Source organism: Elephas maximus, chromosome 19 (genome assembly GCF_024166365.1).
Source record: "Elephas maximus indicus isolate mEleMax1 chromosome 19, mEleMax1 primary haplotype, whole genome shotgun sequence".
NCBI classification, from domain to species: domain Eukaryota; kingdom Metazoa; phylum Chordata; class Mammalia; order Proboscidea; family Elephantidae; genus Elephas; species Elephas maximus.
In genome coordinates this window covers 62,474,359-62,486,931 of record NC_064837.1, presented here as the reverse complement: position 1 = coordinate 62,486,931, position 12,573 = coordinate 62,474,359, and the positions used below count along the sequence as shown (strand labels likewise).

Genomic DNA, 12,573 nt, shown 5'->3' with positions numbered 1-12,573 from the left:
GTAAGCTTCACGAGGGCGGGGACCCGCCGTCGTGATCAGTAAATGTTTTTGGAAAGAACAAGGGGTGAAAATCTTCCTAACATTAAAAAAAAAAAAACAAAACACATAGAATATGGCAATATGAAATAATGGCAATGGGTTTAAGTTCAATATAAAACCAAAAAACCAAACCCAGTGCTGTCGAGTCGATTCCGACTCATAGCGACCCTACAGGATGGAGTAGAACTGCCTGAGTTTCCAAGGAGCGCCTGGCGGATTTGGATTGCCGACCCTTTGGTTAGCAGCTGTAGCACTTAACCACGACGCCACCAGGGTTTCCTCTAAGTTCAATATAAAATCCTGAAAATTCACAGGATGTATCTGGCAGAGCTTCAAGGTAATGGAAGTATTGTTCCAAATTTAGCCCAGTTATTTTAAATGAGAGCTAATCTTAGACAGGCTATGTTGTATTTAGGTCTAGAAAGAATCTTTCTCCAGAAACCCATAGTAAAATGGTTCTAGTATGTGAACGATTGAAGAGGAATAGCTCAATCAGGGCCCAATAAACATTTTGGCTGTAGGTGGCAATGTGAGATCCTAAGAAAAGGCAGGGGGCAGGTAGGAAGAAGGGACATAAAGAAGTGAAGCATACAAGTAATTAACATTTGTGGTGTGCTTTACCTCATTTAGCCCTCATTATGTCCTCGAGATGATACTATTACCATCATCTGAGAAATGACGATGCAAGTCTCCAAGGGATAAGAAACTTGTCCAAGTTCAAGTGGTAAGTGGTAGAATGTTATAGTACCAAAAACCAAACCCATTGCTGTCAAGTTGATTCTGACTCATACAGACCCCAGTAATGGGTTCTGTGGCATTGTCATCAGGGTCATGGTTAAGATGGAAGGTTGGGATTTATTAGGTACATCCAATGTGGCAGATGCAGTCCCTGGGTGGTGCAAATAGTAAACGTGCTCAGCTGCTAACTGAAAGGTTGGAGGTTTGATTCCATCCAGGGATTCCTCGAAAGAAAGGCCTGGCAATCTACTTCTGAAAAATCAGCTACTGAAAACCTCAGGGAGCATAGTTCTACTCTGTCATACATGCGGTTGCTGAGAGTTGGAATCGATGCCACCGTGACGGGTTTGTGGTAGATACTGTTGAGAACAGAAAACTGCAAAAATAAAAGAAAGAAAGGAAGGAAGGAAAGAAGGAAGGAAGTCAAATGTCATGGTTAACATTCTTAAAGAAAACTATCTTGCTTGCAGCTCCTGATATTTTGTTAGCCAAAAGCTGTGCTCACAGGCAGACACAGGTTTTGTGGGGCCTGAAGCTTAGACAGTTTTGTGGGTGGGGGTGTGTGTGGGGTCTGGGGTGCTCTTTAAGAAAAGAAATATAAATAAATATGAAATAAAAATAAATATGAGATTAAGTCCAGGGCCTTAGAAGGAGCCTATGCCAGCGAGGGGTCCTGGAGCTTAAACTTCATTAGCTTCACGGTAAATCCGTCTCTGGCTACAGCGATAGTTCATCAAGTAATTTAACTTATACGTCCCAGAGTGGGTACCTCAAAAACGTTCATTTGGGAAATCAGAGGAAGGGGAAGGATGGGCTGGCGTTGAGGTGGGAAAGCCAAACACACAGCTCAAACTGAGCCACATGGTGCTGTTTTTATAATAGCCCAGAAGGCTGATTCTAAACCAGTTTGTTTTGATTCCATTTTGTTTAAAAAAAAAAAAAAAATTCCTTTTTTGTGAAAGTCATCCCCAAAATAAGTCTTATTTTGAGTGCAAGTAAATAAATAAATAACTCCAGACCTATAAACAAATGTTTTCTAGTATGGAAAGCCCTTCCTTAGGTTTCCAGACCAATAGCTGTGTTGCTGTTGCCAGAGTGATAAGCTGTGTTATAGGGTTTAGAATACAAAATTCCTCTAAACTATTTTGCAATCTGGTGATATCGGGCTTCGAGGAGATCTGGTGGATGGGGGTGAGTGGGATTCAAAGGCGTTCTCTTCCTGCACTCCAGGGTCCCTTTTATTTTACTGCGTATCAGAACCACTCGGGGAACTTGTGAAAAACCCTTGTTCTTGGGCATCATTCTCAGAGATCCCAATTGGTTAGGACTGCTATGGAGATCAGGAGATTCAGATGCAGCCAACTCCCAGGCTGCTCCTTGCTAAAAGCTGCTTCAATAACAATCGTTTCACAAGAGGGAGGGGTTACAAGCTTTCTCAGCCAGAGGGGAAACCGAGGCACAGGGAAACATAAAGCAGCTTGCCCTCAGTCACCTAGCAAGTTTATGCCAGAACAGAACATTCTGGCTCCAAGAGGGCCCGCCAAAGGTCCCGTGCTGAGGAACAGAACATACCCCTAGGAGAAGAGGGAACCATTCAGCAATCAGTAGAGACCTGGTGGGGACCCAGAGTGGTCCCGGTGAAATGGTATGTGTTGATTTTCGTAGAAAAAGGGATTAGGGCAGCTAAGGGTGCGTAAGAATTCGTGAACACTAAAGACTTTTTTTTTAAAGGATTTTGTGAGTGTTGGTGGGGGTGGGGGAAAATAAGAGACTTTATAAGCATGTACGATAGACTCTGGGCCTGAGCAAACGGGATGCTATGGTCCAAACAAGGAACAGAATTCCAGGTCGGAAGGGGCGGGGAGGGATTTGCACAGTGCCCCCACAGATCACAGGCACTCAATCAATGTTTGCTGAAGGAATTTGCAAAGGAGGCCGAGGGCTAATGTTGCCTCCATTTGATAACTACCATTTTCCTGGTTGCTGTGATCCTGGTGTGGGCCATAAGCCAGGAATCCAATAAGCAAAAACAGACAATGTGAGGTAATATCAGTGGGGTTAAAGATGGTAGACTGTCCGCCACACAGGCCCAGCAGTAAGGCCAGCCTGAGGTGGTGGAGCTGACTCCTCTGCTTGGAGATGCTTCCCTAGTCAGCTGGGGGTGTGTCTGTGTGGGGGTGGGAAGGGAGGGGTGATTTCATCTGTTTAATGAAAAAAACGACCTGAACGTTTCTCTGATTCTGGAAACTCCCCACCTCACGGGGGCCAAGGAAAACAAGATTAGGTCTTATGACTTGTACCAGGGCTTTGCATCTGCTCTGAAGGAGTTAAACTGGAGGGAACAACAAAAGAAAAAAAGAGAAAAAAAAAAGGTAATCTCACTCCATTGTCTCTGCAGAGACACCAGGAAGGCTGTGACACATATAATGGGTTAATATGACAGGCTTCCCTCTGGTCCACTTTAGACTCTGTTCTCCTTTGCCTTTTAAGTAGACACCCCATTTCTTTGGTATGTGTTCCCCAACAGCAGAAAGTTTGCTATATTAAATTAAGACAAGCAAGTCACTCCATCCGGCGTTCTGCATTGTCTCTACTAACAAGCTACTGACTTCAGGTCTAATATTCCCTTCTGACCTCTACATGGCAACAGCTTTTGCCCTGAAGCCTGAGATTAAAACCACAACAAGCAGTTTGCCATACTGGGCAACTACTGACATGTGAGTCTCGGTTTGATCTACTGGGGTGCCACTTTTCCAGATTTTTCTGCTTAGATATTTGGGGACAGTTATGTGCTAAAATGGCACATTCAAAAACAAAAACGAAACCATCACAGCAAGCCGCACTTAAGAATCTCTTAAAAAAAACCCAACCAAACCCACTGCCATTGAGTCAATTCCAACTCATAGTGACTCTATAGGATAGAGTAGAACTGTACCATAGAATTTCCAAGAAGCCCCTGGCAGATTCGAACTGCCAACCTTTTTTGTTAGCAGCCGTAGCACTTAACCACTACGCCACCAGGGTTGCGTGCCCAAACTCTGCAAGTCATCCTTTTAACAGGAGAACGGGGTGGATGAATTCATAAGGCCATTTTCCTTTTAATGCAATGTATATTTATTGTAAACAATAATATACAAAAACAAAAGAAAAGAATGAAAAAAAGGGGGGGAGAGTAAGTTTCACAGAGAGAACAAAAGGTTTGGGGAAAAACAAGCGAAACAAACAAAACACAAACACAAACCAAATCTTACCTAAAGACAAAATATGATTTAAATGCCAGGTTTCTTAAGTTACAGAAATATTTTTTTTAAAAGATCTGCTTTTATACAGAAATTGAAAGATGCCATATTACAAGAGTGCTTTAAGATTTTATTCTACTGACTTCTAAAACTGTTAATATATCTTTTTTTAAATAATAATAAAAAAAAGTTTGCTGTCTTTTTTAAAAAGCAATCCTCCAACTCTTCGGCCACAGCAGTCAGTAATTAAGGGTTGTCAGTCCTCCGCTCCCCCCTCCTCCATGAGAACGGCAGGGGAATAGCCATGACACACGCTTGCATTGGTTTGTGTCATAACACACACACACACTCCATGTGGGCAGCCCAGAGATCTGTGGCAGAAAACGCTGCAAATGACTCAGTGATACACTACATTTGCAATCTCTCATTTGTACAAAAAAAGAGAAACAAGTTTCCAGTTTGTTTGCAACAAAAACAACAAAGAAAAAAAAAAAAAAGAAAGAAAAGGGACGGACAAAAAGGCATTTGTACAAATCTAGGACAAGGAATTCAAAGAGACTTGTTTTTAATAATAAACAAAAAGATGAAAGAGATAAATAAAAAAAAAAAACTGGTTACAGTTAAGAACATAATTTAACAACAGATAACCATACCCTTTGAGGAAGGCTCCAACAACCTATTTTAAAGAAGGTAAATTAGAAAAAAAAAAAAAGATTTTTTTCCCCCCCGTTAAAACCTCTCCATACAAAATAAATAACTTTAGCACATGGAATGTCCTGAAGGTTAATTGCTGGTGATCAGAGAGGCACAGGTGACAGTCTGAGAGAGCTGACGCCAGCATCTGTGTCCCACATGGCGCCCGGGCAGGCAGGCAACCAGGGGGCAGTGCGCTTGGGGCACTCAGTGGCTGCGGAAACATTCCCCAAACAGATAACGTCTCTTTTGCTTGCCTTTCTTTCCCTCGCTTCTTTCTTATAATTGGAGCAAACAAGCAAAGGCGGGGGGAAACGCACTAAAACAGCGAGCAGGTTATTTTCCAGCAGCATTGTTTTAAGGCTCAAGGTGTTTCTCTTGCTTTAAAAAATATATATATACGATAAAGCTTACCAAATGCTTCCTTAGACTAGTGTTTACTTCCATATTTGCAAAAGTAAGGCCTTTATTATTACTTCTTTAAGGCAGCTTCTCCAATCAGAAAGTCTGCGGAATTAAGCAAAGCTAACCCCCAAAACTGATCACATAACACAATTTTATGTTTTTTTTTATGTTAATGCACCAACACACTTACTTTTTTTTTTTCCTTTTTTCTTTTTTAAAGAGAAAGCAAATCTGTACAAAAATACTCTGGTTGCAAGAAAAAGCTAGGGCTCACTGTTCAACTAAGAGTAGTTTAGCTGCTGGAAAAATAAGAGCATTTAATTTCTTTTATCTAAAAATATGTATAAATCCCCTCAAAATGGTAATGAATCATACACAGTACATACTAAAAATATTTAAAATAGAGAATATTCCTCACAGAGGACTCTTTTCTTTAATTACTGCTAAAAAATAATTACAAAGTCCAAACAGGCAGAGAGATTGAGCAAATGGGTCATGCGATTCTCCATCAGCCTCCACGCTTGCTCTGAAGAAGGTTTTCAGTCCAGTCTCTTTTCTGTTGATCCATCTAGCCAAGTGGCCTGGCCACTGACTCCCAAGAAGGTGGTCATGTGTTTAGATGTAGTGTTTCTACATTGGAATTCGTGTAAGAGTTGCCTTCAGCTTCAATGTCTTTAAGGAAAAAAAAAAAAGTCCCAAGGAGATTCTGGTTGGTTCTTTCTTGCTTCGGTTATTTCTATGACCTTCGTGGCGATGGCACCCTTTGTCTCCTCAAGGTCTGGTGAGCTGTGTGTAGACGGGCTGTTCCCAGTGCTGGGGGCTGTGGGTCTGCGGGATGGAGGGAACCCCGGAGGTGTCGGCGATGGGGGTGTACATGGGCCGCTGCGCGGGGTTCATATAGGTGAAGGTGGAGTAAAGGCCGGAGCCCTGGCCTGCGGCGTGGCTGTAGTAGGAGCCGGAGTTCTGGTGGTCTGTGTAGTCGTACTGCGAGCGGGTGATGGGCGGGTAGGAGGGGCTGTAGTGCGGAAGGTTGAACGGGCTGTAGGCGATCTGCTGCGGGGAGTGCTGCTGCTGCTCGCTGTAGTGGCTGGGGCTCAGCTGCTCCGTCTTGATGTGCGTTCGCTGCGACTGGCCCGGCTCGCTGCTCAGCGTGGTCAGCGTGTGCGCCTGCTGCTGCTGCTGCGGAGGCGCGGCGGGCTGCTGGGGGGGCGCCGCCGGCTGCTGTGGGGGCGCCTGAGGGGCCTGCGGGGCCTGTTGGGGCTGCTGCGGGGGCGGGGGCGGCGCCTGCTGCTTGGACATCCACCCGTGGCCTGCGCCCGCCGGGGTAGCCGCGGTGCTGCTGATGCCGTAGCTGCCCGTGTAGGTGACCTGGCCGTGCGTGGCCGGCACCCCAGGGTGGCCGTTGGGCGGCAGGTACTGGTCAAATTCGTTGACGTCGAAGGTCTCGATATTGGAGATGACGTCGCTGCTCAGCTCGCCGATGTCCACATCGCGGAAGTCGATGGGGGGCTGTCTGCCCCCCTCGGGCAGGGGGCGCCCCTCGCGCTTCAGGTCAGCCTTACCAGGCTGCACGTCGGTTTTGGGGGTGGTGGGTGGGGTCGGTGGGCCCTGGGATTGCCCTGCAGGCAACGGAAGAGGAAGAAGCACCGGAAAATCAGCATGGGCTGTGCAAAGGCAAAGCCTACGGAACCTTGCGGGGACCCTCCCTCTCTGCTAGGGTGTAATAAGGGTCCACACCCGCGCGGGAGGCGCGCTGCGCTGGAGATAAGTCCTGGAATGATTAACTCGCCAGTCTCCTTTAATCAGGGGAGGGTCTGAGGCCCCGAGGATCCGGAAGACCAAACTGCTACTTGTGGAAGAGCCCTGTGTATGCTTTTGGGGTGGGGGCGCAAAGAAAAGGGCCACGTCTTGTAAAACCTCGCAATAAAACATCCATCTGTTAGGGTGCAGGGATTGGGTTGAAGTCTGTGAGTGTGCGCGCGCGCGCCTGTGCGCGCGCGGTGAGGTGCCTCGTGGGGCCTGGGCAGGAAGGGAAGCGAGACTAGTTGAAAGGGGCAGCATGACCCTCGCCTGAGAGCACTAGGTCCCCAGGCCGACGCTTCCAGGCGAAAGCCTGGGGGTGTGCCAGGCGGGGCTGGGGGCCTGGCGCAGGGGCCGCGGGGGGACTCACCCGAGTGCTCGCCGGGCGAGTGCACCTCGCTCATGCCGGAGGAGGAGTGCGGCGAGTCGGCCTGCAGCGCCTTGAAAATGGCGTTGGGGGAGATGTGCGTCTGCTCCGTGGCCTCCTCCGCCTCCGCCTGTCCGTTCTTCACCGACTTCCTGCGCCGCGGCTGGTACTTGTAGTCCGGGTGGTCCTTCTTGTGCTGCACGCGCAGCCGCTCTGCCTCCTCCACGAAGGGCCTCTTCTCGCTCTCGTTCAGCAGCCTGGGGAGGGGGGGTGGCAGAGAGATAGGAGGGGGGTGTCAATAGATCGCCGCCGAACTGTCAGGTCGGCGGGGAGGAGGCAGTGACCCGACGTCTCGATTTCTTCGTACATCGGCCCTCTCTCCGTCTTCCTTCCTTTGCAGCCACTGCCGCAGGACCGTGCTTTAAGTAACACTGCTATTCATAATAAACAGCCAAAGAAAAGCAATCTCGGCCCTTTTAGCCCGACCTGAGCGGTCACTCTGCCCCGCCCCCTCTCTGCTGTTCTGGAAACCCTGCAGAAGAAAACAGGTTCCCGCTGCTGCCGCTCCAAACGCCTTTGCTACTGGAGTTATGCCCCCTCGCAAGCTCCCCAACGCCCTTTAAAAACTCCCCGAAAATCCACGTAAACTGCAAGAAGCTTTCCACCTCCTCACTGCCGCCACCTCTTTCCAGCAGCTTCCCTTCTTGTCTCTCACCTCCAGGACCGGTCTCTCCTGGCTTCGGGCTCTGCCCGCACCCCCCGCCCATCTCTGTGGGTGCTGGGCAGCACGAGAGGGCGGTTTGGAGACGAGAGAGGCAAACTTTACTTCCCAGCCAACCCCCCCCCCCCCGAATAGAACTTCACCGCGACGGGCGATCGGGGCTGGCCCGCCTCCCACCGTGTCTCTATCAAGTACCCTCCCATCCTCTGGCTACCCCTCCACCCTTTCCATTCTAACCCCTCTCCCTTCTTTCAACAGAAGCCACCCAAGAACTCTGTCAAACTCCGAGCCAACTTACATTGGTCCCAACTCCCCTCCCCCGGCCCCCCGCCCCTGTGCCTGCTCCCCGCTGGGAGCGGGGAGGGGACAGCGGGGCTCGCGCTCCCAGCCGCCGCGGCGCCCACCCGGCCCGCGCGCCCAGCCCCTACCTCCAGAGCTTGCCCAGCGTCTTGCTGAGCTCGGCGTTGTGCAGGTGCGGGTACTGGTCGGCCAGCTTCCTGCGCGCCGCCTGCGCCCACACCATGAAGGCGTTCATGGGCCGCTTGACGTGCGGCTTGTTCTTGCTCGAGCCGTTGACGCGCACCGGCATGGGCACCAGCGTCCAGTCGTAGCCCTTGAGCACCTGGCTGACGGCCTCCCGGATGCACACGGGGAACTTGTCTTCCTCGCTCTCCTTTTTCAGGTCGGGCTCGCCCTTGGGGAACGTGTTCTCCTGGGGCCGCGTGTTCTCCGTGTCCGAGCCGGAACCTGAAGGGCAGGGCGAGCCCGCCGAGTCCTCGGACATTGTGGGGCTGGGGGCGCCAGACAGGCCCTTCTCCTGCTCGTCGGTCATCTTCATAAAGGGGTCCAGGAGATTCATGCGCGGGCCCAGGGCAGGGGGCGGGTGGCCGGGAAAGGCGAGAAGCTGCGGTGGCTGGGGGACGTGAGGCGCAGGCTCCTTTCCCCTCAGCTGCCCAGACGCGGGGCGAGCGGCGCCCAAAGAGGCTGGCGCGTCCCCCGGCTGCAGCGGCGAGCACTTAGGAGGGCGCTGGGTGGCCAGGCCGCAGTGCCCGCTCCAAGTGGGAGAAGGCGATTTGGAGAGGAGGAGGAGGGGAAGGAAGAGCACAAGTGGGGGCTCTTGCACCCCTTCTCTCCTCCTCCAGCTAAGAAAAGTTCCCGGGGTGAAACTGGCAAGTCGCAGCGCCTCTGAAGTTTCCAGGCAGTTTCAACCTCCGCTCTCGGCTCTCCAACTCCCAGCCCCGGGTCTCTTTAATAAATACTCCCCCTCACCTTAGAAACTTCCAGCCAATCATGGCCCGTCATTTCAGGCATCTGATTGGGCCGGATTTTGGGGGGAGGAGGATTGTGGCACTGGGCTGGGTGATGAGAGGGGAGGGGACGATAGGGGAGGGGAACGCTGGCGAGGGGTGGACCGCCTGGTGGTGAGGGTGGGGGCTGCGGGGAAGGCGGGGGACCCAGGAGGGCCAAGTGTGTAAGTTTGCAGCGCTGTCGGTTTGTCAGAATATGGGTGCCATCTCCGCGCGAGTCTTTGCGAGTATGTGTGTGTGTGTCTAGACTAGGGCCTGTCCCCCCGCCCTCTTCCTCCAGCATGTCTTTTCACTGTTAGCTTGGTGGCACCGCGACTTAGCTGGAGTTTGAAGTATTGGAAAAGCAGCGGCTCCCGAATGCGTAGCCCGGTTTGCGCGCCTGGAGCCTGCCTCCTCAGAAAGTGCTTAGAAATGGTCTTTTGGAGCAAATGTTTTGGTGACTCAACGCCCGCTGTTCCTCCGTAATAATCCATATAAATAGATTAACATGCTCGGGTTCGCCAGGGCTGGCGCGGCTGGTTGCGCTCTTGCAAAGGGACTCAGTGAAAAGCAAAGTCCCCGCGAAGGCTGGAGGCAACAGCAGGCACGACTCCCGAGCCCCGCGCTCGCGCGGGCGGTCCCGCGCCACACAGACCTTGAGCTCTGACAAGTCCTTCCCCTGTCCCGACCCCCCCCCAGACCCCCACACCACTGGCGCTCCTCAGTGACAGCATAACTGCTTTGACGTTCTGATCTTCGCCTCCTGGCCGAGTCCAAAACGTCAGCAGGGTTGCCACTGGAAAGAGTTTGCAAACTCCTCCGGTTTTCCGAGATCGAACTTGGCGACTGGGCCGTCCCGGGCCGCCAGGCCCAGGCCGGTCACTTAGTTGGTAACAGGCCGGAGAAATCGGCACCGCTGCAGACGAAACACCCGGCTTTCGGGAGCTGAGCTGCTCTCCTGCTTTCTCTGTCCTTTACCAAACACCTGGAGGGGCGAAGCGCCTGTCGTATTGACTTTTCTCCTGTCCTTTCTGACCTGCAGACAGTTGGAAGTCCTGGGGAGGGGGGGGGGAGGGTGTCTCTGATGTATTTCGAAGTGCGATTTGAGCGCTACCTTTCTGTTTACACGACCTCCTCTGAGACAGGTTGGCTAAGTGAGAAGTTATCTGTTTTGGGAGAGAAGAAAAATCTCAAGTCGTCTGCGGGTTGCGTGTCTTCAGACTCACAAATAAACGCACAACTCTGGAAAAGGCTTGATTTTAAACTCCCTCTTCCTGGCTTTTGGAAACGTTCGCCTCGAATGAAATTATTGCATCGGCCCGCATCATCTAAAAGGCTTGTTGAATTCTGATTTGCAAATTGCGGACACTATCTCAAGATTTAAAAGATTTTTTTTCCTTGAAGATTAACAAAACAAAACAAAGCAAAACTGTTTTCTCTCATTTTCTTCCGAAGAAGCCGACATTTATTATAGAAAACGGAACTCTTCAGAAGGTAGTAAGTTACAACCCTGTTAAACAATGTTTACTTTTTAAACGAATGCTACTCCCATGGAATGGCTCTGGTATTCTTTAGCTTGTTTACGAGTTTAAGAGACCTCGATACACTAGCCTGATATTCATGGCTGTGTGATTACTCTCAGAAAGTGTAAGAACGATGTCGCCCTTTATTAGGAGAAAAAGTCCAGGTTAGTGTGGACAGATTTCTCTGTCCTGGGGAGGGGTATTTGTGAGAATAACTGTGATTCCCTGACATCCGATCCAGGAGACTCAAGCAAAGTCGAGCAGAGCTTTAAACCAGAACGCCTGTATTCAGTTGTATTTTATCGTCATTCCCGTGTTGACAGACATGAAGGCAGTGAGGACCACTATGACCTTAAGATATTTTGAATATTTCACAAAATGTTTGTCAAGGTGTATATGTACACATATAAATATATTTTAAATAAAATTATGTCGTAAGAGATACGTGAAATGTAGACATATAAGTCACAAACTACGGTGCTTTCTGCATTTTCGGTTCGTTTGGTGCAAGCATCTCGTACTCATGTAACTTTCTGAAAATTTATGATAAACAATCAGTTAAGCCTTAAAAAATGGACTGCAATTCTCAGCTGTATCCAGAGGGGGCGCCAAAAGCCTAGAAACTGTCTCCAACTCGGAGGACTTGCGGGCAAACTTTGATGGTGGTGGGGGGGCGGGGAGGGTGGTGTGTTCCACTCAATCAGGACTGCTTTGCTGCTGAGATTTATCTCTGCAGGAATTCCTACGCGGTATTCCCTGTAGCGCGGGTCCACCTCTGGGCAGCCTAGTTAGGGGAGCGTGGGACCTGTGTATTTATATGGTACGGGGCGCACGCACGCGCACGAACACAGACGGACAGACAGACAGACAGACAGACAGACACACACACAAAGGATTGGCGAAGCCCACGTTTTTATTCTGCACAGAATGGGAAGATCGAGGCCACAAGAAGATCTCCCCCACCCCCGCCCAGTGCCTAGCTTGGCCCTCTGCCCGCCAGGAGAGGACCGTGGAGCGTGGGCACAGTCGCTTCGCGAGTGGGTCCGTCTTGCCTTTCTGGAAGCAGATGCCTTCCCTCTGGCGAATACCCCACCCCCATTCAGGGGCTCAGCTCTCTTGAATGTGACTTTCTTGCGTCGCCTCTGACCTCTCCTCCCTGCGCTGGGTTCATGTTACAGATTTGGAAACTGAGGCTCTTGACCCAGTTTTAGTCGGAGCAATGTGCCAAGAGTTAAACCTGCCTAGGGCTAAGCGCTTCTCAGTCTGGTGGGAGTGAGGAGGCAAAGGGCGCAGGTCGAGCCTAGGGGCCGGCAAGGGACCGGCATTCGGTGCGGGTTCTTCAGCAAGCGCCGCGAAGTCTGCCGCCGAGAGCGGAGACTCGGAGATGCGAGCGGATCCCAGGGGGTTACCTCGGAAAACCGGGGTCCGAGAGCTCCTCTTCGCCTTTCGCGTCCCGGACTGGCGCCGGGCTCAATTTCCCTGGCGGGGGCCGCCTAATTTCCCCTCCGCGTCTATGCGGACGAGGAGGCAGGAGCCAAGTGTTGCCCGCGCAGGGCGCGTTTCGCAGGCTCTGCGGGGCGACGCAAACACGCAGCTCTGTGGAGTTTTCCGACTGGAAGCGGGTGCGGATAGATGGGGTTCCCTTTACCTGGAGAATTAAGGACCGCAATCTCCCTCTCCAAAATCCCTTAACAAAAGTGGGGGCCGTGTCTAGTCCATTTTCAGCAGGGACGCACGTCCCAGGAAGAAGAGTTTGGTTCTG

The 12,573-nt window shown here is 50.8% G+C and overlaps 1 protein-coding gene across 1 annotated transcript; it reads right to left on the bottom strand.

The window, feature by feature from the left end:
* Positions 1 to 4,499: 4,499 nt before the first annotated feature.
* Positions 4,500 to 9,217, bottom strand: SOX9 (SRY-box transcription factor 9). Its single transcript, XM_049861149.1, has 3 exons — positions 8,431 to 9,217; positions 7,285 to 7,538; positions 4,500 to 6,733 (listed from the first exon to the last, which is right to left on the bottom strand). Exons 1-3 carry the CDS (start codon positions 8,859 to 8,861, stop codon positions 5,886 to 5,888), a joined length of 1,533 nt encoding a protein of 510 aa, XP_049717106.1. The 5' UTR covers positions 8,862 to 9,217; the 3' UTR covers positions 4,500 to 5,885.
* Between the last annotated feature and the right edge of the window lie 3,356 nt (positions 9,218 to 12,573).